This window comes from Cavia porcellus, unplaced genomic scaffold (genome assembly GCF_034190915.1).
Source record: "Cavia porcellus strain 051 isolate PalLab524CR breed Dunkin Hartley unplaced genomic scaffold, mCavPor4.1 scaffold_7, whole genome shotgun sequence".
Taxonomy (NCBI): Eukaryota; Metazoa; Chordata; class Mammalia; order Rodentia; family Caviidae; genus Cavia; species Cavia porcellus.
Window position 1 is genome coordinate 14,337,972 of NW_026947490.1, and position 27,106 is coordinate 14,365,077.

Here is a 27,106-nt window from a genome sequence, read left to right on the forward strand (position 1 = left end):
GCCTTCACTCCTGAGCCAAACAGGGTGCACTCCAGGTGCTGGGGGACCATGCAGCTGCTTAGGGTCCAACCCGCACCAGAGCCGTCAGCCCAGGAAGCTCTGGGATATGGATTTAGGATAGATACTCAAGGTCCAATTCTAAGGCCAAGCCAAATCCCAAGTCATTATGCAAGCCAGAGAACCATCTTATGGCTGCTTCAGTGGACTAAAATCAAAGTGCTAGAGCTGTGTATAATTTATAAAATATCCTTTATTCTAAGGAACACACATAGTAGCTTAAAAAAACACACGCACACACATTTCTTAAAAGTTATGATTAATGTCATGACCTGGCTTGGAGCCCATGTAACCGGGACAGGGGCAGAAGCTGCCTGCTGTGGCTTTGCCCAGTTCTCTGCACTGCCAGAGGTTTGGTGGGAAACAGAAGAAGCACTGGCCCAGCTCTCTGTCCAGTTGCTCACAATTAAGAATAGTTTTGGAAAAAAAGAATAGTTTTGGGGTTTATGGAGGAACAGAAGTAACATTGCTACTGCTGGTATGTCATCAAAAGATTATAATATATCCATTCCAGGGAATGAAAAAATGTTTTAAAGAATGGGTAATCTGCAGTTATTGTTTATAGAGAAGGTATATTAGAATGGCAGCAATAGGGGAAGTTAGTATTTCCCTACACATTCAGAAATCCTCAGTTGATGTAAAACTCCCTAGGTGATGTAAAATTCTTGATTTACTTAAAAAGTAAAGAGCAGAGGAGAAGCCTAGCAAGTTTGTCCACCAAATTACATTGCACAGGGGGCCAGCAGCTGCTCTGTAGCCTTGGATGGGAAGCTGCTAATCTGTGCTCCCATCCCCTGCGGCAGGCAGAGGCTGTTGGGCCTCAGCAGGTGTGTAAAACGGTCCTGTGAGTTAGAACATATTCAAGTAGAAATGCAGACTCATTAAAATTGGAGGACTGGGCCAGGGATACAGCTCAGTGGCACAAGTGCCTGCCTGGCAAGTGCAAGGTCAAGAGTTCAATTCCTGGTACCAAAAATAAAAAATAAATTGTGGGACTACATGACACATGGGTCACATAGAGACCATGTTTGCTTAGCTGATCTTCAGTTGGCTGCATGGCTTCTCTTCTAGATTGTCCTATGCCACAGCCTGCCACCTTCTCATACCATTGTGTGGGATCCTAGAGAAAACATCACCTGTAACCAAAAGATGGCAAGTGGAAACCTCCGACCTTTAAGACTGGGCTCAAAAGCCCTCAGAAACCAGTCTGCCTTCCCGTTTGCATCTGGTTAGGAACTGTGAATCAGAATTCAGAAGCAGTGCTGCCCAGAGGGGACAGGCAGACACTGTGAAGAAATACCCAAATGCAATAAATAACACGGAGCTCAGGACCCTAGTCCCGCCCCTCCCCCAGCCACTACTGCGGGGTATTCTTGGCTTTGAACTGACGGACCCAAGGGAACAATTCCACCCCCAAACCTCCCTGCATATTATTCCCTGTGGGAACCCAGCTGCTGCTTCTTCTGCACAGGACAGAGCCTCAGTCTTTTGCTTTATAGCATCATTTATGGCATGAACTAGGAATGTAATGTGTTTACACAAACACACAACAATTGTACATCAGCATCTTTACAATATTAAAGGAGTCATATACAAGTCTACAGGCATTATACACGGGGTGCTGGCCTGGGTGCTCCACCCACCAGTCCTCTGCATTTTCTCCATCCAGGAGGGGCTAGCACGTGGGGAAGTACGACAAGGCCCAAGGTATCCGTCTTTGGGCTGTTGTCTGGGAGGCAGCAGATCTATGAGGATCCCCTCAGGGCCAATCCTCACTGGAATCCAGGGTCAAGAGTGTGAGGTATGCCCATGTCCAGGTATTACTACCAGGCTAGTGTAACATGTTTAACTAAAACTCGGTGTGCATTACTAGTGTGGGAAAAGCTGGAGCTGGGGGTGGCTCCCTGAGTGGGGACTCAAGAGGATGCTAACAGATAGGCCCCTTCATGGAGAGGCCCATTCCTGAGGTAAGGTGCAGCCTCCATCGCTGGTCTGATGGGGACAGACTTCTCTAGGAACCCAGGAGCGAGCACACACAGGACAGGACTGAAGGCTCCTGCACCTGAGCTGGTTGGGTGACCTGCTGAGTGCAGCCCTCAAGGCAGCAAAGGAGGTCTGAGATGGTTACATGAACCCCCCGGTACTCCCGTCCCCCGCCCCCAGCAGCCCTGCCCCTTGCGGACCCTGCTTCGACTCCTACAGCACTGTCGCACCCACATCCTTTTCCCCAGCCCCAGCTCTACAGGCCCCTGGGCCTGAGCATCCCACACCTCATCCACCACGTGGGCTGGCTGCACCTCCGAATGAGAACTGAGCACCAGATGAAGAAGCGTTGGTCCTTGGAGGCCTTGCTGTCTTGCGCAGTGACAGTTACTTCCATTTTAAATACTGTAGAAAAATAAGCCGTCTCTGACACAAGGAGACCTGCCAAGAGTCTGCCACATGCAGAGAAGGAGAAACAGCTGCTCGGAAATAGCTGGGGATGCCTCTGCTCACTGCGCCTCGGCAAGCAGAGGACTCTGCCCCTGACCACAAGGCCAAGGAGCTGGGAGAGCCGGCAGCGGAGTTCTGGCCACAGCATCTCTGGTCACAACAGTCCTTCAGTGGGCACATCTCCAGCTTCCCATGTTCTGTTGCCATGACACCTAGGGCCCTGGGGGCCCCTGAGATGGCTTCAGACCCTCCAGCCTCAAACTCAGTCTCAAGCCCACTGCTAAGCTCACAGAGACAAGACTCCCCAGCACTGTTTCTAGGTCTCTGGGAGTGACCCCAGGGCCGAGGCGCCTCAGGTGGGCACTGAGGCAGGGCCTAGTCCAGGGGCTCCTGCTTTATCCGGACGGCAGTGGGGTTGGGCTGAGGTCGCCGCTCCTCGCGGCAGAGCACGTACTCGCTGAACTGGGAGGAGTCCACACCACCTCCACAGGATGCAGCCACGCTGAAACCCCTCTGGAAGAGCCTCTCTAGGACCTGCCAGGGAAGAAAGGGGTCAGTAGTGTTAGCCTGCAAAGTTTGCTCAGCCTGGCTGGTGGGCAGCTGGACCCTAGACAGAGCTAGTAGCTACCTTGTCTGGCTAAGATCCCAGTCTAACTCACTAACAAAGGCCTCTACTTCCCCACTGCCAGGGTCTATACAGGACAGACAGGTGCAGCCAGATCCAGGGGCCCCTTGAGTTATTGGATCTGGGTGTGCTACTCCACCTGGGCTACAACCCTGCAGCCCTCAGGGTATGCGGCCTCTGGATTTGGAGAAGCAAAAAGAGCCTCTGGCCTGCTTCTCTCTTCTCCAGGGCATAACCAGCATACACATGGCCCCAGGCACCCTATCCTATCAGTTTCCAGTCCCAATAATGGAAAGCCCCTGCCCCCAGCCTCTGGGCAGCCACCTGCTTCTCTGAGCCAACAGTCCCAGATGCTTTGACTCCTGGGAGCTCATCAGCTCAAGGGAGCTCAGAGTAAAAAAAAAAAAAAAGAGGGAGTTTTAAGTATTTGAGTCTCTGCAGGCTTCCCGTCCAGGTGGATTTGTGCCTCTGTAAGAAAAGGCCCTGGGTCACTGTGTCTGACACCTGTGCCTTCCAACTAGCAGGTTTGTACCCACAGTCAATGTGATATGTGCATAAGGGATCTTTTCCCCACAGTTCATTCTGCACTAATCCCAAAATACAAGTCTGCCTCCAGACATGGTGGCGCATGCCTGTAATCTCAGAACTCTGGGAGGCTGAGGCAAGATCAAAAGTTCAAGTCCAGCCTGAGCAATTTAATGAGACCCTGTTCCAAAATTTAAAAAAAAGTGCAAAGGCCCTGGGTTCAACTCCCAGTATAAGGGAAAAATGAAAAGTTTCTCCTTGTGTGTGGAAAAAGCTGTTAGAAAATGGACCACCCTTTGAGCCTCTGAATCCTTTGACTCCTCCAGGAAGAGCCAGTCCAGAAATGCTCCGGGCAGTGGACGGGTACCTGTAACCCCAGGTCAGCAGGTGAGGATGTGGCTCCAGGCCTCTGTCCTACCTCTCCTGGTGCCTGAGTTTAATTTGCATCCAAAATCAGACTCTGGGTGTCAAAGAAGCACACTTGGTTAAAAGCACCCTGGGCCATTTTTATGCAACATCTTTTTGGGAAAAAAGAAACAGTACAGATCAATTTTTTTTTTAAGTCCATCCCCCAGGCTCCATCATTTAATTATGAGCAGGACATAAATTATGCATCAACATTGTTGCCTCTTCTGTAAGATGGCACGGAGGGCTTCACCATTTCAGGGATGGCACCTTCCTCCCGCTCGCTCTGTGCTCAGAGGTGAGACAGAAAGCGCAGTACCTGGTGCCCGCAGCCCTCACCTGCACAGAGTTGAGCCGACAGTAGCCATTGAGAGGAAAGCGGATGACATGTGTGGGGTCTTGGTTCCAGCCAGCGTTGACTGAGTTGCACATGACATCCCCGGTCTCGGGGAAGACCTCTTCGATAAGGGCCTTCTCACCACTGAGCGCAATGCGCTCACCCAGGTCCGGCGTGACTCGCACCACCAGGCAGTCACAGGCCCGGCTGCGACGCCGCTGCTCCTGCTCCTGCTGCCAGCGTTCCAGCTCTCGTACCATGGGCTGCAGCTGGTAGTACCGTGCCTCCTCGTACAGTAGGCTGAAGTCCTGCAGACATGTGGATGCGGGGTTGAGGGAGGTAGTCTCCACTGGAGGTGAGAATATGCCCTTTCTGCAGGAACTGTGACCCGTGTAAACTTGGGACGGTTTTCCCCATTGTACAGATGAGCAAATGAGACTCAGGAGAAGGTGTGTGCAGGCCTAAGGAATCTAGCTGCTATTTGTTGTATACCTACACCCTTCCATCTGGCCCTAAGCCCTGGATGCCTTCATCTTCTTGAAGCAAAGAAGCTTTATGGAAAGACTAGGGAACTACATGCCAGAAGTGAGAGGCTGTACCTAAGCCTGGGACCTGCTGCCTTCTTAGAATCCCACCTAGTCAAGATATCAAACTGGGCATTCAGCCTTCATCCACTCTAGAAGAGCTCACAGCCCAACAGACAAAAAAGTCTGCAGGAAGCGCTATACAACTTGGATTTCAAGTATCACCTGCCAGACACAAGACCCATAAAACTCACTGACCTTCCCTGAGCCTCAGTTTCTTCTATAAAAATGATACAAACATCCAACTGAGAGAAGGACAGTGAGGATTAAAAGACAAGACCTGTCCAGTGCCTGGCCCTGCCCCCTCCCAAGCAAATACAGAGTATTACAAGGTGTCCCAGGAGGTCTCCTCTCAGCAGGTAGCACACTCGTAGGCTGGGTAGGATCACACAAACTGTCCCTCAGCTCTGATATTGGCCCCTGGATAAACACATGGTGTCTCATGTCAGCTTAAGCCCTGAGTGGTCTGAGCTTATGACTCATGCCACTTATTGGGGGTCAATACACAGGCCTAGCCGCAAGCCCAAGGGACCCTGGAGGAAAGGCAAGGAAGTCCAAGATCAAAATCAAGGGCTCCACAGGTCCCAAGTCCCTTCTACCTGCTGTCCCTGTCCTTTGAAACTGCCCCAAGGAAGGCTCAAGTATTCCCCCTCTTCTGGGCCCAGCATTAGTAAGGGAACACACCTGACTGCATGCAGAGATCCCTCAGGACACTGTCCTGGCCTCTGCTGTCCTCACTTCATCAGCTCCTAGAATTTTACACAACATCTGTACACCAAACAACCCCATCTTTCCTCACAATCAAGGATGCCTCTAGGTGACGCGCCATGAACTCTTCCAGGAAGAAGCAGGACACCAAATGCCCCCAGCCTCTTGTACTTGACTCAGGTCTTGAATTAAAAGCTGGGAGTACCCTCCACAACCCATTCCTCCTGCCAGTCCACACCCACATCCTCTCCCTAAAAGCAAGTCCCTGCCTTCCTCCAACTTCTCTGCCTCAACCCTGGTCTAATGCATTCAGCAAATGTACCTGGGCCTGGGGAAGTGGCGTCTTCCATAAATTGGCCTGCTGCACACATCCGGACTCTACCTGCATCCTTGTCCACCTAAGATCCAGCGCAATCTTTCTTACTGGAAAATTTGATTATTCTTGCCCTAGTCACAGCCCTCTCAGTGCCTGTAGAGTAAAATGTCAAGTGCTGAGCCTCTCACCAAAGACTTGATTATCAAACAGCAGCCTCCTTTCCTGCCAGTTCCCTCCTGGTTCACAAGACCACTGTCCTGACACCACTTCAGTTCTCACCAAGGCTCAGACATTCATTTGCCCCATTCCTCTGTCACCACCCAGCTTTACATAAAGCTTCTCTGCCCCAAGAAGATGAAGCCATTCAGTGCTTAGAGGGAAGGGTGCAGGTGTACAACAAACAGCAGCTAGAGTCCTTAGGTTTGCACACACCTTCTCCTGAGTCTCATTTGCTCATCTGTCCTTTCTTCCAAACCCTCTCAGCTAGGTTCTCCATTCACTCTGAAATCCTCACTGTTCTCTGATATAATTATTATGGTCAACAACTGTCTTCCCACAGACGATAAGCATTGTGGGGCGGGACCCATGTGTGTCCCTGTGTAGTCAGCTGAAGTTCCATTGTCAGCACTCAGTAAATCAGTTGGGTGAGGGAAAAAAGAGCTCCAGGGCTACTGGGAACTCTGGTTACTGCAGGAAGAAACAGGAAGCAAAGAAGGCAGGACAGACAGCAGGAGTCCAGAGTAGCCTGAGCCTGAGTTTTCTTCCTTCTGTGACTCCCGATCCTCGGAGGGACTCAGACTAAGACAGGAGGAAGGAACCAGATCAGCTGCCCAATGAGGCTTACCCTGAGACAGGGGAAATCTGTTTAAAAGGTGTATGTCTGGATCATCAGAGTTTTTCCCCTCCAAATTTCCAAAGAGGAATAGATTTGTGAACCTCTAACTTCTGTAACTCCAGCACACAACAGTCTTTAAACACGACAAACATTAAACTGGGGTAAGTGCTGCAGCTTAATTGTTGTTACATCCTGATAAATAAGCTAAAAATGTGAGAAAACAAAATCAGTTTAGAAAAACTGATATAGCCCTCGGCTTCATCGTTTAAGTTTTTATGGTTGCCATGACAACCATGGGTCCATTTATTAAGTCATAGCGTCCCCTGTGTAATGTCACGGCACAGGCAGCACCAGGGGAGCTGCCGGGTGGGGACTTACTTTGAAGTCATCCGGAAGCAGCAGTTTGGACGTCCGCAGGAAGCTCAGGACATAGCGGAAAATTTCCCCATCCCGGTCAATGAAATAATGTTGCTTCAAACTGTCCAGGACGATAGGTTCAGTGCCATTGAAGAGGCGGCTTATTCTGGGAGAAACAGGCAAGGTAGATGTAGGAAGGAACGGGCTGGGTCCAACTGTCCTGTCCTCAATCCTCAGTGGCCACCCTGCTGGAAGGGCCACACTTGGGGCAAAGTAGAGACTGTGCCAGTTCTGACAGCTCTCTGCACAAAACTGGGCCAGCCAGACCACCATCATATAGGACACCGGAGGAGTCATAAACACATGCCACCTACACACACAATCCACAGTGGGACAGGGACACACCCAGTTGTACAGGCTGACACATGTTATAGGGCTGAAAAACTACAGCAAGGCAGGCATGGTGACATAAACCAGTCATGGAGCTGATGCCCATATCCTCAGAGACAGACCCACCCAAAAACCACAGACTGACCACCTAATAACCCAGTCAACAGCCACATACCTGATGGACATAAGTAAATCAGCCACCAGTCACTGGGGTCACACAACCTTTCTTTCAATTCCTATCACTAAACAATCAGACACAGCACTCAGACAACAGGCAGAGCTCATCTGGACCCCTCCCTTGCAACTCGCAGATCTTAGCCGGTTAGACACATAGTCAACACAAGCCACCCAGAGATACAAAGTCATAAATAGCCCACAGCCATAGAGACACACAGGCAGGCAGAAGGGACAGTATGTGTACCACAGTAAACATACACAATAGTGTGCTTGTACACACGCCAAGCATACGTGTCCATGCCACAGCACCAGCATTCATACATGCTATACCACGTGCATAGCTAGTAGGGACCAAGTCTAGAAGGGAAGACAGTTTTGCCAGCACCTGTCCTTGGAAGGACAGTGGCTCTAACAAATTCAGGGTCTGTACGAAGCTCTTGGGGACTCCCTGATCCCACCCCCTACCCATTCCAAGGAGGAGGAACCAAGCGTCAGAGCCAGGTCTTATACATCCCAAAAGCTAAGGTACTGGGCTCTGGTTTGGTCAATAGCCCTGCAGATCCCAGGCTGAGTCAGAAGCCACAAAGAGGGATCTAAACCACGGCTCAGGAATAGGAAGGATGCTAGCAGGCTCTATCCGGTGATGAAACTACTAGACATTCTCAGGGCTCCTTTGATGACAGGACCACGTATTCATACCTAGAAAGACCCAGCCAAGGTAGCAACTTGTCTGCAAGCCAGCGAGAAAGGTGGTCTGACTTGGGCCTATCAGGCTAGCTTATGTAAGCCAGGGCCTAAATGTCCCCACTCTGCCTGCACCAGCCCACACCTTCCAGAGATGTTCTCTTGGTCCCAATGGCAGCCCATTCCGCTATCCATTCCAAGCCAGTCTCTCCCAAGGCTCTGCCCTACTACTCATTGTGCACACCAGAGCACAACAGCTGGACACAAGATGAGGGACTCATAGCCCCCAAATCCCTCTTGGACCTCCCAATTTACACCAAACTATGCCCAGTGGCCTGGCACACTCAAGGAATTAGCCACGTAGACTTGTCCAGTTGAGAGTTGGTATGTCATCACCTGTTCTCATTCTGGAGATACTGCCTAGCCCGTCTCAATGGGGCAAGATAAAGGGCAAGGCTGCCAGAAGGATGGGCACACACAGGTTGGGCCAGTGGTGAGGTATGTAAAGGTTCAAGTTGTTGGAATCAGAACAATGGCTACCCAGATACTTCTCAGAGCCCCAAAGGCCACTGAGCTCATCAACCTCCCTGGCCTGGTGACGGTGGTCCCTTAGGACACAGTCTGTGTTAGAAAGCCTTGTGAGCTCCATGATTTACTGCAGCTTTCAAAGCAGCCAAGGCCTGGCTTCACAGAACTTGGGCATTCAGCTGTCAGAGTGAGGGCCACCCAGCATCTCTGGAGACAGAAATGACTAAACAAGGCTGTCAGGTGCCATGAGCAGTGGCTGGTTGACAGACAGGCAAAGGTCCACACACAGCACTGGCAGGAAGCAGTTGCCACGTCCACAGGTGAGTCAGCAGATCTGAGGCCTCAGCCTGCGTGGGAACTCTCCCCACCTCTCCTGGCTGAGCTCAAACTGTGCAGCAAGCCATGTGCTTGGCCTGGCTGAGTTTCAAATCTCTCTGATGTCAGGGCTGACTGGGGCTTCAGAGAGTCGTGTTGGTCTACAGGCCTCTGGATCTACCCACACCTGGCTGGTTCTAGGTCTTCTCATGGTTCAGGATCTGTTGCAGGACCAACTGCCAGCTGGGCATCTCCACATAGCACAACCACTTCACACGCCCCTAGCATCTGAGCCTACCAAGGAAGGTTTGAATAATCACCACGAAGGAACCTCCAGCCTCTTTCTTGCAAGGTCTTAAGGACAAACTCCTGCCATGACATCCTGGGTTCTTTGGTGGCTCCATGTGCCCTGTGCAAACAGCCACAGGCCATCCTTTGAGGGAAGGCTGCAGAGTGTTGGGGGTGGGGGCAACTTTAGAAGTCCTCTGTGGAATAAGTGAATGAGTTCACATTTTCACAGCTGGGACCCTTGGGGACGGAAAGGGCACAGTCCCACCACTGGCCTCTGGTGTGAAAGGGAGGCATCACATCTTCATCTTCATCACGTCTCTGGCTCCAGTTTCCTGGATGTTTCAATGTAAGGTTTTACTAGATCTGAAGCTCCTGGCCAATTCCATCTATTGCTCCTCACAGCCAGGATGGATATCAATGTAATGTTGCACTGGTGACAGCTAGGTGATGTCTAGCAGGCAGGACAAAAGGGAGAGGCAGAGTCCACTTCCAGCCCCAGGCAGCTGTGCTGAGTGAGGACCAAGCACTCTTCCTGGGGACCTGCATCAGGCCCTCAGCACGCAAACCACTGGGACGAGACAAGAACAAGAGGCTGGGCACAGTGCTGTGGGCACAGGAAACTGGTGGAAGGGTCCTTTGGCTCTTACAGGCTCTCTGCCTAGAGTGGCAGTGGGGAACAATGACATCCAGAAACTCTCCGGGTAAAGGATTTATCTATTTTTCTAGAACTGTTGAAAAGTAGTTTTATATTACAGAAGAACCAGAGAGATCCAAGGGGCCCTTTCTAGCACAGCTACTTCTCAGATCCTGTCTGACCCCTGTCCTCGGACTGTCCTACAGGTTCTGACAGCCCCAGCCTCTAGGCCAGAGCTGTAGGCTCTATAATGAACCAGAAGCAATCCAGGCAGAACAACAGATTCATCTTGAGCCCCAGCCCTGGGAAAGAATGCAGACTGCCAACCCCTCTGGGCACATCCTGCTGGCTGAGGGTCCCACTTGACAGATCATGGGACCACGGGAGGCTTAGTTCCCCAGCAAGACCACATACTCCACTGCAAAACAGGGCAAGAATGAGCCACACCGTGGCCTGGGAGGGAAGGCCATCCCTCCCCTCCTCATTCCCAGGCAGCTGCCCAAAGACAAAATAAGCAGGAGGCTCTCTTAGATAAGGACTGGGCTGTCATTGCTCCAGAAAGGCACATGTCTGATTTTAGAAAACTCTTCCGAGAGGGTTGTAGGCAAACATTTTATGAAACTCACAAACATCACCAACCGATTAAGGAATGATCTATCTCATACAACTCAGGAATGCCTCAGAAGGCAAAACTGAAATTAAATAAGCAGAATCTATCTCCCATCCTAGACAGGGCTCTGCAAGTGAGCACATGGGCTGACACGGCCCCTCCCAAGTCACAAGTTCATAAGACACCACATGTAGTCTGTCAGACTGAGGGCACGAAGCCCCAGCCACCAGCTATACCCCTGGTTACCCAAATCCTGTACTGGGCTTTCGAGGGGACACATTTGTCCCTGCCCAGGAATCTACCTACCCTCAAATAGCTCCAAAAATAAGCCTGCCCTGTGCATGTAGCCTTCTGTGGCCTGAGCAACCACACCAGTGACAAGGCAGCCTGACACATGAGCTCCCCAGAGACAATACCCAGTGTCTAGGGGATTAATTAGTTCTTCTTCTTTTAAATGTATAAAACCAGGGTGATGCCCTACAGCTTTGGCTCTCCCACTGTTCAGCCCTCAGTGGCCCCAGAGAACAGTGGCCACAGTTCTGCTGTGCCAGGAACAAACAATCACAGGCTCAGCAAGCAGAACAGTGCTCCAGGAGATGCTCTGAGACACAGCCCAGCTCTGTTGGCCCTGCTGCCATGCCAGGGGGAATCCTCACAAGACTACCCTTAAGACAGAAACATCCAAGAGGCAACAACAGCAAAGGTGCCCAGTGCCTTGCATGGACCAAGAGTCAGGGCAGCCTAGCATCTGCAGTGTGGGTGCTCCCTTCTGGGAAGGGGAGTGATTATAGACACGTTATCTACTACAGGACATGGGCTTATGCTCAGCCACTGCCTCAGATATTCCTGAGTATCTTGGAATACCTAGCTGGTCACTGTAACAGCTATCTTTGTGGGACTCTCTGTGGGTCTGGCAGTAGCCAAACAGACAAAGGGAAAAAAACTCCAGCTCCTTCTCTTTCCCTTTATGCACATCCATGACAGGAAACAGAATTAAATATTTACACACACACACACACACACACACACACACACGCACACGCACACGCACACGCACACGCACACAGACAACTCCAAAATGTACTTAACATCCTTGGCCCTGAAGAGACCAAGCTAAGTCTTACTGGAGAGGAACCTGAAGGTTCATGAGACTCCCCAGCTAGCTGCTGGCCAGGCTCAGGGAGGGTTGGCTCTGAACAAGTCTAAGCCTCTGCTAGCAGGTCAGGTGCTCCACCTCACAAGACCAGTGCCACTAATGCAGAGTTACAAGCCGTTTGGAAGCTGCTTTTAACTAGCAAACTCAGCTTCCCAAGCCTTAACTCCCAGGGTCTGCATAACCCTATACATGCTGGAGAGCCCTGTATGGCAGCCAGCAAGGGAGACAAGCCCGCTGCATCTAGTTGCAGACACTACTCCTTACCGCCACATGCCTGGAACTTGGAAAACTTGCTCTTACCTGGAGTCGGGGTATTTGGTGAGCGTGGCCAGGCTGCTGGTATACATGTGGCCACCCACATCGATGTGCACGGGTGCGTTGGACTTGGTAAGCTGAGCTGGCAGTGGGATCCCCTGGGCAGCCAGGGGAGACACGGGCGACCGGGTGAGAGACAGCCGGGACATGTTTCCTCCCTCCTGGAGATAGAAACGAGGCAAAAGACACAACAGTTTTTACACAACACAGCCATGTACTCTCTTTTATTGTGAGTGTGATCACAGATCTAATCAGATCACTTCTGCCTGTGCCTGATCACATATTCAGCTGACAAATTATGGCCATCACTATAATTAAGTGTATTTGCATCATTTTCTTCAAAGTACCAGGGGGGGAGAGAAAGATGCTTATTAGCAATAAGGAACCAAGAAAAAAAATTTTCAAGGTGTCAGCCTCCAGGGGCATAAAACAAACTGCAAAATTCTAATTAAAGGTCGCAGGCTTATGTGTTAGATGTGAAATATCCCCTGACAAACGAATCATCAATTTGTGAATTGGGATTCAGGGGTTTTTGCAAGTTTGTTTCTGAAACAAGACACCTCTAAATTAGTGACTTCCTCAGCACCTAAGGCATTGGGTTTTATACATGCAGTAAATTTCACATCAAATTAAAAAGCATTTTTGTTTCAAAAACTACATAATCACACAGCAGTCAACAGTTATCTCTTGAGCACTGAGGCCGAAGAAAGGGCAGCCAGTGAGCAGACACCCTGAAAAAAGGCAGTAAGGGGGCTAACAGCTCGGATACGACCCACCCCACAGGCTCACCGCGGTGCCAGCGCTGCCGTGTGTGTGAAGTGAGGACCCACTCGGCCGCTCCTTCCGGTGAGGCATCTAGGCTTCCATTGCTGCCCAGAGTATCTGTGCGAGGGAGCAACAAACCAGAGGGGACTTACTTCTCAGCAGTGGTGGGTGCCAGTTTTCTCTGGAGTCAAAGATACTTAGGTTTCTCCTTTCTTCTCGAGCTCTGGGAACCCATGCACACCAGGCAGCCCTCCTAGAGTCCAGCCACCACTACCCTTGACTCCATACCCCAAAGCAGACCCCCCCGACATCGTTTATTGTGCATGCACACATGTATACACACACACAGACAGACACACACACTCACTCACATATGTGTTTTCTGGGCAGCTCCATGTCTGCTAATTCGGCTAATGACAGCACTGAAACATATGCTCACCATTATTGCCCCGAAATGTTTCAGAACAAATCTGATTTTCCTGGTATTTTGGTTTAGAGCCATGTTACCAAGCGTGTCTCCTCTTGCATCAGCGGAGAACCTTGTAGACTGCAGCTCAGGAAAGATCCCCCACCCTCTGTGGGCCAAGGAGCCCAGGACCTCTCTCTGCTGTGTCAAGATGCAGTTTGCAAGTGGTGGGGCACAGGAAGCCTCTTTCAGCAGGAGCCAAGGCACAGAACTGAGAGAACGTCACTTCGGAAGCTACCTCTGTGGCTCTGAATAGCAGAGAAAACCTGTCTTTGTTTGCCTGGTCTGCACCTCCCAGTTTCCCTGCAGACCTCGAGGATGGAGTTGTCTGCGCCTAATGTATTCCAGACCCCCTTAGGATCACGTACCCCAGAGGCATTAGAGAGCTGACCAGACAGCCATCAGCAAATGGATCCGCCTCCCTTTCCCAGAGCCACTTTCCTCTTTGCCACCACCACCCAAAATAAGATTGTCCCCTCAGTCCCAAGAAGCCACCCCTAGGGCACTTTACAGAGTCTCAGCAGGGAAAGTGGCAGGTTTCTGTATCCCCTCGAACTGACTTGAGGCTGCCTTACACACACACACACACACACACACACACACACACACACTCAAGCACAGAGGCACACATGTACACTGGCTTCCACAAACCTGACCTGGACTTCTCGGTTTAACCCTTAGTGAGAAATCAAATGACATAATGACATCTCCAACCCCCAAAGACTGCCTTCTCCTCTTAAACTCTGGCTTAAAACAATGTTCAAGAGGAGTCCAATTCTGTAAAAGTAGGCTTTCTCGAAGAGACTGTTCTGCCTGGAGAGTCCTGGCAAGTTCTCTGACCTGAAACTGCTTGGGAGTGGGGATCAGGGTTATACCCTTAGTGGGGACAGGCTGCTCCATCCTTTGCTTTTAGCATTCCTGAGTTCCGGAAAGCTTAAAAAAGAAAACCAGCTCATTTATCTCAAGGAAGTTCTGAGAAACCAAAACAGACCTCAGGAATGGATTATTCTGCCCTGGGAGGCTCTGCTGGGGGAGGAGTCAGAAGGGAACACCGAGGGTAAACTGAACTGAAAGGAATTCCGACTGAAATTCTATCAAAGCCTGCTGCAGGATGTTTTCTCCACTACCAGGACACAACTCTAAAGTGACAACTTAACACTAAGCACCCGTCATCTAACTGCTCCATGCTGTACACATGCAGCGACTTTCCCATCCAAAGCACAACCTGATGTTGATGGCAAACCAGAAACTCACCACTGGAAGCCCCAGGCGTTATGCCTCCACCCGAATCTCCACGGCTCCCATGGACAAACACATTTGTGCCGGACAACGACCTTTTCCCCGAGACCACTGCTGAGGGAGGCCAGAAGCATAAAAGTGGACACAGTGAGAAACAGCAGTTCTTTCCACCAACAGCATCACAAACCAAGACCCAGCCCCAACCCCAGCGCGCACCGGCCCTCCCAAGGCTCTGCCAAGCTGCCTGTTGCAGGGGACCGTGGGCTTGCAGGTTTGCAAACGGCCCAGAATTGACCCCCTTCTCTGAGACGCCGCAGAAGCCTGGGGTCCCAAGCCCGCCCCGCAGCCGAGCCCCGCCCGCCTGAGCAGAGGGAAGTGAGCAGAATGCCACGCTCATTTACACACAAAATGATTTTGTGTCCCATTGTGCTCGCAGTTGTTCAGCTCTCTGGGGGTGATTAAACTGGCTGAGCTGCGGCAGCTTGAGACGATTTCACTAAATCGCTTCTTCATGAAGTCGCTTCTTTGCTAAGCTGTTATTTTAACCATAAAAGGTAAACAGAAGGCGCCTTTCGAGCTCCCTTTCAGCTCCACGCCCTGGGCGCTGGCCCCGGGCGAGAGTGCCAGGCGCCTGCAGAATTGTCCAAGGGGAGGGCCAGGAGGAAGGCAGGAAGGCCGGCCACCTGGTGCGCGCCAGCCCCGCCGCCTCGCTTGCCGGCCGGTGTGAACTTCAGGGCCGCAGGAGCCGGCTGGGCCAAAGCTCTAGGCGCCACCGGGTGGGATGGCCGACCCAGGCATCCCAAGCGCAGGGAAGGGAAGGGAGGGGTGTGAGGCGGGGGCGGGGACAAAGTTAAATCAAGAGGCAGACACTTCGAGACCACAGATGGGAAGCTCGCCTAATTAAGGACGTAAAAGCGCTTTTGTTCTCAAAGTTTATTGTTGCTGGGATTTAAAAAAAATTAATTGAAACTAATGCTTTTATTCACTCGTGCAGTTAAATTCCTTCATGCACATTTGAGACACCGAGTGAAAACTTGAAGCTTTAATCTTTCTGCAGTCGGGGGGTGGGGGCTTCAGGAAGGCAGAAAGGCGCTTGCTGCGGAGGGCGGGAGATTGGTGGGGGAGATTTGCGGGTGGGTGCCTGGCGTGCGCATTCAGGTCAGGGGTATGAGTGGGCAACAGAGAACTGAAGGCGGCGATCGCTGGGTCTCAGCGCTGCCAGCTCCTGGCACCCAACCCGCGCGCCTGGGACGACCACCAGCGCGCCATCCCCGCCCGCCTGGCTTTGGACTCGCGGGGTGGGCGTCTGAGGACTCACATCTGTCCCGTTAGAGACTTTTTCTTTCTCTGATTTGGGCGCCAATCCGGCCCCTGTGCACATCGCAGTCCAGCTGCGACAGTCTGTTTTTGACCCCGGAAACTCGCCGCTCTGCAGGGCACTTGGCCGGGTACTGGAGGCAGAGTGCGGGGAGCTGCACACACACATACACAGCACGGCAGAAAGCTTAGAGCACGCCCGCCCGCGTGGGGAGGGTCCACCCGTGCCCAGGACCAGCCCACGTGGGCACCCCCCTCCGCCAGGCCTTTGTGCTGGGCGCCCCCGTGCCGCCGGTCCCCGCCGCCCAGCAGAGGGACAAAGCAGCCGCCCCCGCCCAGGTCCGGACCCTGGCCGGGCGACTTTCTCCGTTTTGCAGCCACTTTGGGGACGGGTACGTGGCGCTGAGCGCTGGCCGCCCGCGCTGGGCTTACCTCAGAGCCGGAGCGGTGGATCGGACTCGGGCGCAGCCCCCGCCCCCCGCGGCCGCTGGTCTTGGGCGCCCAGCGCAGCCTCGCCGCCTAAGCTAGCTGCGCGGGTCGCTCCGGTCTCGTCCTGGAGTTACTTTCTCTCTCGCCCCCAACCCTCCCCCCACCCACCCCTCCCGCCCTGGCCCCCGCTTCGCGCGGCCCCTCGCGGCGCGGCGCGCCGGGGCCTCTCCTCCCCGCCCTCCCTTTGCCTCCTCCCCTCCTCGCGGCCGCCGCTGCCGCCTCCTCTTCGCGCCGCTCTCCGGCTGCCCTCCCGCCGCTCCCACCTCTTCTCCTCCCTCTTCTCTCTCCAGCGGCCTCCCCCGATTGCTGGAGAGGAAACCAGCCCCCAAACCCAGCTCTTAGCCCGCGCCTAGCCGCTGCCCTGCTTGGACGCAAAGGGCAGCGATCCGGCTCCAAATTACCCAGCGCGGCGAGCGCGAGCGGGCGCGCGCGGCGACTCCTGGCTCGGGGCTCGGCTGCGCCGCGGGGCAGAGGATTAGAGTCGCAATTAGCTCCGCGCGCCCGCGCCTGCCGCGCTCGGCGACAAAAACGCGCTGTTTCCCCTCCTTTCGCCCTGCGCGATCCCCACCCGTGTCTCGGCGAGTCGGAGCCTTCCCGCCGGGGCCTCCGCTAGGACCCTCCCGGGAGCGGTGCGCCCCGGCCCCCGCGCCCTGCGCGGCCCAGCCCCCCAACCCCCGCCGGCCGGCCACGCGGCGCCCGGGCCTCCTCCGGGCTCGGAGAGGGGGCGGGGGAGAAGCTGATTTTAATCATTGTCATTTCATCTGATGTAATATTTCTCCGGGCGCTTTCAGCTGGGCATAAATTTTCGGCTCCCAAATAAGTAACACAGGGCACGTTTCTCACATTTCTTGACTCCTCGGTTACAAAGAGGAAAGCAGCCGCCGCCGCGGCGCCCGGGGCTGGGGGCGGGACTTGGGAAGAAACTGGGCTGCGAGTCTGCCGGGGCTGGAGCGGAGCCCGGGGTCAGGCGCCCCTTCCCCGTGCCGGCCCCCACCCCGGGTCTCTGCCCCCGCTGCCCCTCTCCGGAGTAGCAGCGCCGCCCGTGACGTCTGCGGACGCGCACTCGGCCACTGCGGGGGAGGGGGCACCCGGCCGGCCGCCCGCGGCCAGACGCGCCATTTCCTTTGCGCGCGCCGCGCGATGGAGACGGCGATGGCCAAGGCTCCTCGCGACGCCGAGGCCTGCGCCCAGGGCGTCCCTCGCCGGTGCCCGCACCAGCTGTCCCTTCCTTTTCCTCTCCTATCTCCTTTCCTTTCTCTTCCTCCTCTTTCCTCTGCGCCCCACCCGATCCTCCTCCTCTTCCTCGACCATTTCTCCTAGCAAAGGAAACGCGGCTGGTACGCCTGGCCCGCACTGCGCCCCCGCCTGGCTCCCGGGACGCCCGGGCCAGAGTCAGGCTCTGGCAGCAGGGCGGGTGCGACCCGGCCGAGAGCGGCGCAGGGTCCCCCTCCACGAGCGCCGGCCAGGCCTGAGCGCCCTCTAGCTGCTGCACTCCGTGGAGGGGGGTGGTGCTCGGGGCTGCCACTGGTAGAGGGCTGGAGGAAGACCAGAAAGAGGTCGGTCGGGGTCAGTCTCTGTGGACTAGGGAACCTCGCGCGCGGAGGGAGCCGTGCTTCTGTAACTTCTCCACGCGTAGATAAGCAGAAACTTTCCTCCTAAGGGAGAGTTTGTTTGTTTGTTTGTTTGCGAGCTTGAACTCCTGGAGAAGGGGGAAATTTTTTCATTAAAGTTACATCCCTGCAGTTAGTTCAATTACTTGATATATGCAGAAGATGTTGTAAATTTATAGATTTAAATAGCTTACAAAGATGCCGCAGGCCCCATCAGTTAATTTCCTTAATTTATGGATTTTAAGCTGCTCCTCGAACAGAAAGAAGGCCCTGGAAGTAGGTCAGGGATCTGTGCAACGAGGCTGCCCACTTGGGCTCTCCAGGCTCTAGAGCCCTGGGGCTCCTAGCTCCCAGCTTACCTAAACGGCCCCTGGCTGTGGGGGCTACAGCCGGGGGAGGTCTGCTCAGCTGTACGGCTGACTGCCCAGTTTATCCGATGCTCTGCAAAACCTAGGAGCAGCAAAACCCCTGCATTGGAGGAACGGACTCATAAGTGAAGCAAGTACCCAGATCCTGCGACCTCTTGGGGTTCTTCCTAAATCCTGGCTGGGGTCACCAATGGAGGAAGTCACGTGTGAGCGCTCCCAACTTGACGGACCGAACCTTTCCTGTCCTTTGAGGGGGGAACAATGAGAAAAAAATACAACAGGCTTTGAGGAGCAGGGACCCACAGAAAACTTGCTTGTCACAGTCCTTGTTGCCCTCAGTGCCCCTCCTTTTCCCTTCTCTTAGAAGACACACCACCTGGCTGCTGGTGTGTCTTTGTTTTGTGTTCCATATGGATGAATATATACATATGAATTAATACTTAAAAGATCGGTACCAACTCTACTGTTTTCGGAAGCCACATAGCACTGTGATTAGTATTGGTATTCATGATTTAACATTTCTTTTCCCACTAGATGAAGTTTCTAAGATTTGCAAGGTACATGTCAAGGACGGGTATATAAATGGATTTTTATTTATTCACAACTCCAAGACTAATTGCTTCCCTTTGCCTCAAGGCCACGAGATCGGTTTTAATATGACAGTTCAAAAGTATTCATGGAACTACACAGATAGTAAGTGTCATTGTTTAAGAGACAAATCTCACCGTGGTGCTGCTGACCCTGAAAATAGGATGTTTCCACTTTAAATTCCAAAATGTTTTTTTAAAGAATTTCATTTTATACCAACTATATTAAAAATGCACAATTTAATCGAAGCAAGAACTGACCATTTTAAAAACCTTGATATCCTGAATACTGCTGGGAACTTTGTTTTCATATTCTGAATCCTTTTATTAAAGAGTTGAACATTATATGTGGCATTAAGATTAAGTTTAGGCTATAATTTACTCTCAAATGTTTTAAAAGTTCCTGGCTAAATGTAAGCCATCCCTTATATCAAGAGATGGGGACCTGTAAAAGGCATATAATGGTCTGTGACATGTAATGCAATGGTGATGTATTTTTTAATTGAAGATGTATAATTAGGACTGATAGCATATTGAGACATCTCATGGAGTACGTACGTTGTCTTTCATTATTATGGTCCGAGAGATAAAATTGGATGTGAGTGTAATCAGAATTTTCTTTATCATTAAGATTTCACAGGCACTGAAGCCATGGCAGTTCTAGTTTAAAAGGCAGATTCAAATCTGTGCTTGCTTTGGTGTCACTCTGTATGTTACCATGCGAAGCACAAGGAAGGTCAGGTTGCACAGGATGCAAAACTGAGGGCAAACCTGGAGGTTCCAGATGTTTCAGGTTGACTCTCAGCGTGATTTTGAACTTCATCATTGTTGCTGTTACAGATCAGGTTTAAAAATTAGAACTTTAATAAGGAAGGTAAAATGAACCCCAGAGAAGATCACAGTCTGCACAATCCAACTCTCCTGGCATGAACAAACAGGTAAACTGACTGAGGGACCTGACTACTTCCACCACCAGGCTCCCTGGGTTGAAGATGAGACCCTCCTAGGTATGTTCCTACCTCACTCATGAATCCTGTCCAGGCTGGGATTGAGCCACACTGGTCCAGAGCTCACAGTCTGGTGTTCACTTGCTCCAGCCCCTACTATGGAAATCTTTCTCAGTCTTTCCTCCTGGACAAAAGCCCAGAAAACTAGAGTCCAAAGGGAAAGGTGAAAGTGAAGCTGTTAGTGCTGTGCACCCACCAGATCTCCCTTGCTGATAATTGAGGAGAGTACACAAAAGCAACTCACACCGGCCGAGCTCTGCTCCATCACCGTACTGGAGGTACTTAGGATTCCTGCTGGAAAAGAAAGCAGGGCTATCTGCAGGCCATGCCCTCTTTTCTACCTTTTGCCTAAGGCCCAGATATACTGATCAAAGCCAAATGAACCCTACCCTCTGGGGAGCCAGTGTTGTGGTACCCAGCACTGGCTGTCTTGACCAGATGTAGTGGTCTGTGGATGGCTCTCAGGGAGCCAGAAACAGCTCCCTCCAATTGCTCTGCACCTGAGCTAGTTGCTGAGAGTCATTTCAGTGTTTTCACCAAATTTTCAAGGGTCTATGTGTATTTAAATTGATAAGCAAGTGGCAAATGCTACCTCAGAGTGGTTTCGTGGGAGGTATGTTGGTTCCATGAGTTGACTCAGAGTTCATTCCGTGGCTCTGCAGCATATTTCGGGATCATGGTCTCCCTAGTTTCTCCGTCAGTGCAGTGTCCTGACCTCTTACCACTTCTCTGGTCTCACAATGGAGCTCAATGTCTTACACCTACCTAGACAACCATGGAGACTGAGGCAGTTATTCCAGCCTCTTCTCTGTAGTGTTGGCCCAAATAGAGTCCCTGGGGACTTGGAAGCCAATCGCTGGGAAGGAATTTGGCCAATCAGGTTGATTTCCTGGGGTAGAGGGGACTGAGGTTCTTTCCTTGGGAGGAAGGTGGATAATGGGTAAAGATGGGCTGTACCTGGGGGAAGGAGGAGAGGATCTGTTTTGTGTTCAGGGCTGGGTCCCTGAAGTTTGCAAGCCATTTGGTTAGGGCCCATCACTTAAGGGGAGTAGAGACTAAGTGAACAAGCCCCAAACCAAGGAAGCTTTAAAGACAGTGTTGGCCTCCCCTGACTTCCAGCCACACCTTCATGAGATGTAAAACCCAAGCGTGAGAGTGGTTGCCCAGCCAGGCCACTGTCCCCAGGCCCTCTACCTAGATTGCTCTCAGGGCTCATTCCTATCTTCTGAGCTGGATCAATGAGGCCCTGAGAGCCTCCAGGCAGCCCCTTGGGGGATGGAGGAGGAGGCTGTTCCCAGTTAACAGCAACTGGGGAAATGAGGGTAGCTGGTCTGGATGCCTGGCTTTGGGCAGAAGCCCAGGAGCAGTCCCCAGGACCCAACCATTGATGAAACAGAGAAGGTTATTGGAAAGAGGAGACTGCTGGAAGCAAGGGGTGCTACCAAGGGCCTCTCTGGAGTCCTTCAATTTCCTAAGTCAACACAAGCCCAGTCTGGACTCCTGGGAGAACAGTCCTAACCACTGAGCCATGTGGCTGTTACACTACATCCAAGTGACCACTTGAGCTCATGGTACACAGGGCTCTTTGCCTGCGTCCTGAGGAGTTTTTCTCATAAAAAGAGTTTATTTTGGGTGTTGAGGTATAGTTCAGTGTAGAGTGCTTGCCTAATGTGCTTAAGGCCCCAAGTTGCATCCTCAGCACCAAAAGGGTGGGAGGATGCTAAGGATGAACCTCATATTGCCCAGCATGGTGGCAAAGTGCTGTAATCCCAGCACTTTGAGAGCCTAAGGCAGAGGGATCACAAGTTCAAACCCAGCCTGGGCAGCTTAGTCACTTAGTGAGACCCTGTTAGGAAGGAAGGAAGGAAGGAAGAAAGGAAGAAAAGAAAGAAAACAAAAGGAACAAGCCAAGGATGTAGCTTAGTGTGAAGGCAGCCCTAGGATAGATCCCTATTGCTCCACAAAGGAGCCAGCATGCATGCGTGCATTCACTTAGTTATTTGTTGTGGTGAACCCAGAGCATTCTACCACTAAACTGCAGCCCCAAATCTTTGTTTTTTTAAATTTTTTTATTTTGAGACAGGGTCCTGCTGTTTTCCAGGCTGGCATTAAACTTCAATTCTTCTGCCTCCATTTCTTACAAAGAATTTGGACTGTGAGGAAAGCAGCCTGCGGTCAATTGCTCTTGCCCCAGAGTTCCTTCCTGTGACCAAAGCCTGGCACACCAACCTTCTTTCTTGTCACAGGCAAGTCCTGGGCATGTCCTGTAGGAGACAATCCGCATATGCCATGGATTTGGGAGGTGATTCCAACTGGGTAAACTGGTGGCCTTGGCCTTCATTGCTTGGAGTCTCTGTGTCCTAATGTGTGATGCGGTTGCTTGGGGAATTATTTTTCTTCTCTTTTCTTTTTTCAGGACTGGGAATTGAACTCAGGGCCTCTGCACTGAGCTATATTCCCAGCAACCCTTTGCCCTTTTAAATTTTGAAACAGGATCTTGCTAAGTTGCCCCGATGGGCTGGAACCTTGTGATAGTATAATTAAGATAAGCTTGTATACCTTAAGGAGGAGCGTGTAAAATTTGCCTCACATTTGAAGATAAAATACAAGGCTTTAGAAAAATGTCCCACTCACTTTGGGTCATGTCCTACGGGCTGTCCTTAGGCTCTTCTATCCTCAGGGCCCAGGAGGCAAAGGGCAACAAAGCCCATGGGAGGACCCCTGCCTTTAAAAAGTACAGTATTGTATTTTTAAATGTTGCAAGCCAGGGAGAGGGTAGATAAAAGCAGACTGGATTTGATCAGTGCACACTGCGGTTTTTAATATTAAGCTATCACACTGAACCCCAGTACTATATATAGTTGATATATATTAATAAAAAATAACAAAGAATACATGATCATTGTAAGAAAAAATAATAATCAGATACACAAAAGGGATGCAAAAGTCCTTCCCAGAGGGAATACTGTTAATGATTTGCTTTCTTTCTACCAGATCTTTTTTCTGGTCTGTGTACCCACAGGTGTACCCACTGACTCATGTGTAACTTCACAGATACACATACGTGGAGACACATTCTAAGAGACACACAGAATCACAACTATAGACAAGTGACAAAGAGTGAATACAGACACACAGTGCAGTTGCACGTACACAAATGCAGAGGCCCACTTGCTTACACACAAGTGACGAACACACCTGTGCATGCACTACCTCTGCATAATGTTGTGCAGACATGTAGACAGAGAGACACATAGAACTACAGTCAGGGGAACACACCCCTGAGCACATGTGTGTGATTTTAAAACATGTGATCAAGCTATTCATTCTCATCCACAGCCTATCTTTCCCCCATGGTGTGCTTCAAACTATAACAGCAGCAGACAATCAGATACCACCCATATGTAACAAATATTACCATATGGGATGCTTGTTTCAGATAACTTTTTAAAATTCAAGCAAATTGATATAGTTTAAACTCCTGTCTTCTTCCCCACCTAAACATATAGCAGGCCTGTGCACATTGGATACTTTTTGCAAGAAAGACACGGATTCATAAGCAACTGTAACAGTCCTTTTTATATAAATGGCTGGCAGTCCCTCTTCTCTGGCATATTCGTTTGCTTCCTTGCTTTGCTTCCTCGCTGGGCATGGTAGGTGCCCTCCCCTGTCACTCCTTTGATCCACAGAGGGCCTCCAGCTGTAGCCTTGACCCTCTTCCTCAGCTGAGTCTCCCCTTTCTCCCAGCCTCCCACCTCCCTTCCTGATCCTGTCTCTGCCTCCGTGTCTCCTCCCTCCCTTTCCACCTCTGGGCGCTGCAAGCCTCTGGCTGAAAAACTGGAAGGTCACTAAAGGAAATACAAAAGGAAAAAGCATTTTGATACATTTCAGAACAATACCTCCCTGCACATTTTCCCACATTTTTTATTAGGGCATATTGGTTATGCAGATTAATGAGTTTCATTTCGCCCTATTTGAACATGCATATAACACACTTGAATCATTCTCCTCACCACCCCTTTGCCCCACCTCACCTCCATTTTACTTTTTGGGGGGTCTATATAATCCCTGCATGCTTTTACAATTCTATTTTGTATTTAGGACTCATACTTTTAGAATTAACTTTTGCATAGGGCTTAGGATCTGGAGCTAAAAATGAATGCATTTTTCAAAATGGCTAGCTTGTCTTCCAGAGGAATCAACGAATAAAGATTGTCCATGAGGATTTTGACTAGAATTGAGGGATGAAGGAGGGCTTCTTAATTTTGCTTTATTACAAAAGGAATATGAGAATACAAATAAGTTGTAAAAAATTTAAACATTGATTCTTTTAGTAATTAGAACTAATTACAAATTAATCCCCCCTGCACCCTGGCAATCTCATTTGCCTCTTCCTAGGAAGCTCAGTGTGGTCTGTGTGAGGTTAAATTATTGATCCGTTTTCTCCCGCCCTTTCATACCTAAAGACTTTTACACACTTGCCATGGCTTTATGCTTGGCAGAAAGAACCTTACACTCTGGTATTTGGGCTTCACCAAATGGACATTATCAAATGATGGTTCCAGTAGGGACATGGAGTGCACTTCTGGCTGAGCTTGTCTCTCAGGTTCTGTGTCATGCAAAAAAACCCACCACCAACAAAAAAGCCCCAGGGGGCACCTGCAGGCCCTGCAGGCTGGATGAGCCCTAGAAAGAGGTATGGGATGGGGCTGCATAGCCATCTGCACACACAGGAGAAATCAGTGTCTCTTGTATGCTGCTGATAATTTTGCTTCTTTGTCACATGGCAATGGCCTTGTAAATATAAACTATCATATATATATACACACACACACACACACACACACACATAATATAGGTATACATAATATATATACAAATGCAATTGGAATGTTATGCATGGTATTCTATGATTTATAATCAGACAAATGTTTTATATAAAATTGTATATACTGTAAATGATATAAAAATGATGCACATATTTATTTTATATCCTGGCCTAGCCCTAACATTTTCAGGGCCTAGAACAAGAGGATAAATGGAAGTCCAGATATTATGTCTAAATATTTAAAAGGTATAACTCAAACTAACCCTGTCTAATCGAATACATCATATTCTTTCACATTGACATACACCTTCATAATGACCTGGGAGGCTCAGTTCAGTCTGGAATTCTCAGATACCTCTAAGTATTGTGCTGCAATGTGGTGAGCTATGCTTGGCCACTTTCACTGTGTCACCTTGTCTGGCTCCAGCTTCTATAGTGGAGACCTTATATGTGCACATAGAGCTTGCACATGCACGGTGTGCGTCCCCAGTCCTCAGAATAGCCACTCTAGCACACACTGGTGCACACTGGTCATAAAGGAAGGGGCTCAAAAAGGACCCAGAATCATTTATGGAAGTCTGAGCAAGAGATTTCAGGGTCCTGGTATGTAAGGATATGTAGGCTTTGTGTCCCCTTACCATGGAGATTGTCCCTTCTTCCGCTTGTGTAGTGGACCTTCCCCTATTCAATTTACTGCCCATGAAGAAGCACACACTCTGACCTTCCCTGGTATCCAGCCTTGCCCCTGCTCTACGGCCAGCTGATGAGATGGAAGGAGAGGCCTAGACTCTCCTGCCTCTCAGGCCCTCTCAACTCTTCCCAGTCTGCCTTGCAGTCTTTGTTCCCTGAAGGCTGCAAAACACCTTTTTCTCAGGCCATCAAGGGCCTTTCTACACTTCTCAGGCCTCAAGTTACTTGGCCTCCCTGCAGCATCTGGCTGCTCCCTGCTCTGGCCACTCTTTCCTCAAGGTGTGAGTGACTAGTTGATTAGCACGACCAACATTTCCCCATTCTCTTCCTCTGGGGCCTCTGAGGCAATTCTGGGTTCCCTGCCTCCTATGAGGTAAGATGAGCCCGTATAACTTGCTTGCCAGCCTATTGGAAGACAAAAGCCTTAAGAGTCTGCCTGGGTTCCTGGGTTCCTTTCCTTGCTGGGCAACTGTGGAAGCTACTTCACTCTGGAGCCTTCTCAGTCCAAGTCCTGAGAGACCTTGATGAGCAGAGTCCCTGAAGACGCATGCTGGACCTGTAGCGGGAGGGCGAAAGAAGCTTTTGTCTTTATAGGCCTTTAGCATGACAGGGATATTTGTTTCTGCAGCACAAGCTCTCCTATACTGACTGCCACTCTTGGCATCTACAGAGCAGAACTCACTCTGGTTCCTCCCACTCCTCACTTGGCACCCTGTTCTTCAGTCCCTTTTGCTGTCTCGTCTCCTTCTACCTGGCCATTACCCAACCTCCTTTCCTTCCCATCCGTCTTCAACTTCCTCTCCTGTGTCTACACCCTCTCTTTCCCCTCCTGTTTCCCTACAGAAGCTGTAGCACCAGTGGCTCATAGATTCACATCTCCTCCCACCTGCAGATTCCACCATCTACCAGAGGCCTCTTGTGGGTCAGCTGAGGCTTCTCAGACCCAGAAAATGCCAAGGCAGGGTCACGATCTCCCTCACCTCTCAGCAGCACAAGCTAGATGCCCGAGGTTTCCAAGAACCTTTTTCTTTTCCTTCTATAGTCTGTTTTCCATCTGCATTCCATCACCTAGGACAAGCTACTTACCCCTGGGACTCAGGCAGGATTTTCTGTCATCACTGCTGTGCTTGTCAAGCCACCATTTTCTCCCCTGTGGATGCTGGCAGCAACTCATTTTACAGTTTTGCTGCTGCTTTCAATCTTACCCTTACAACCCACTTTCCCTATGGCAGCCAAAGGAGTCTTCAGACAATCCTCTCAAGTGAGAGTTGTTGCACTTCACTGTTTATTGTCAAAAGTTGTCAAGAGCCAGGATGGTAGCTCATGTCTATAATCCCAGCACTTGGGGGCCTGGAGGACTGCCACAAATTCGAGGCCAACCTGGGCTGCCTCGTAAGTTCAAGGCCTTCTTGAACTATGTGGTGAGGCCCTGTCTCAAAGAACTAAAACCAAAAACTG

General features: G+C 50.8%; 1 protein-coding gene across 8 annotated transcripts; it reads right to left on the reverse strand.

Moving 5' to 3' along the window:
• Positions 1–232: 232 nt before the first annotated feature.
• On the reverse strand, positions 233–16,658 carry Kctd15 (potassium channel tetramerization domain containing 15). Of its 8 annotated transcripts, XM_063252570.1 has the most exons (9): positions 16,502–16,654; positions 16,071–16,224; positions 15,158–15,285; positions 14,768–14,866; positions 13,072–13,164; positions 12,268–12,443; positions 7,204–7,348; positions 4,385–4,690; positions 233–3,024 (listed from the first exon to the last, which is right to left on the reverse strand). In XM_063252570.1, the coding sequence occupies exons 5-9, from the start codon at positions 13,135–13,137 to the stop codon at positions 2,866–2,868; spliced, it is 852 nt and encodes a 283-aa protein (XP_063108640.1). In that variant the 5' UTR covers positions 13,138–13,164; positions 14,768–14,866; positions 15,158–15,285; positions 16,071–16,224; positions 16,502–16,654; the 3' UTR covers positions 233–2,865. The 8 variants fall into 8 exon arrangements, with proteins under 8 accessions (XP_063108640.1, XP_063108642.1, XP_063108641.1 ...); XM_063252572.1 differs by lacking the exon at positions 15,158–15,285 and having other exon boundaries at positions 7,204–7,427; positions 16,502–16,656; XM_063252571.1 differs by lacking the exon at positions 15,158–15,285 and having other exon boundaries at positions 7,204–7,430; positions 16,502–16,656.
• Between the last annotated feature and the right edge of the window lie 10,448 nt (positions 16,659–27,106).

Coding starts and splice junctions, on each gene's coding strand:
- Kctd15 (XM_005002512.3), bottom strand. CDS start 13,137: ATGCCTCACCGGAAGGAGCGGCCGAGTGGGTCCTCACTTCACACACAC. Junction 12,444..13,071: donor ACGGCAGCGCTGGCACCGCG/GTGAGCCTGTGG, acceptor TTCTATCTCCAG/GAGGGAGGAAACATGTCCCG. Junction 7,349..12,267: donor ACCAAATACCCCGACTCCAG/GTAAGAGCAAGT, acceptor TGTTTCTCCCAG/AATAAGCCGCCTCTTCAATG.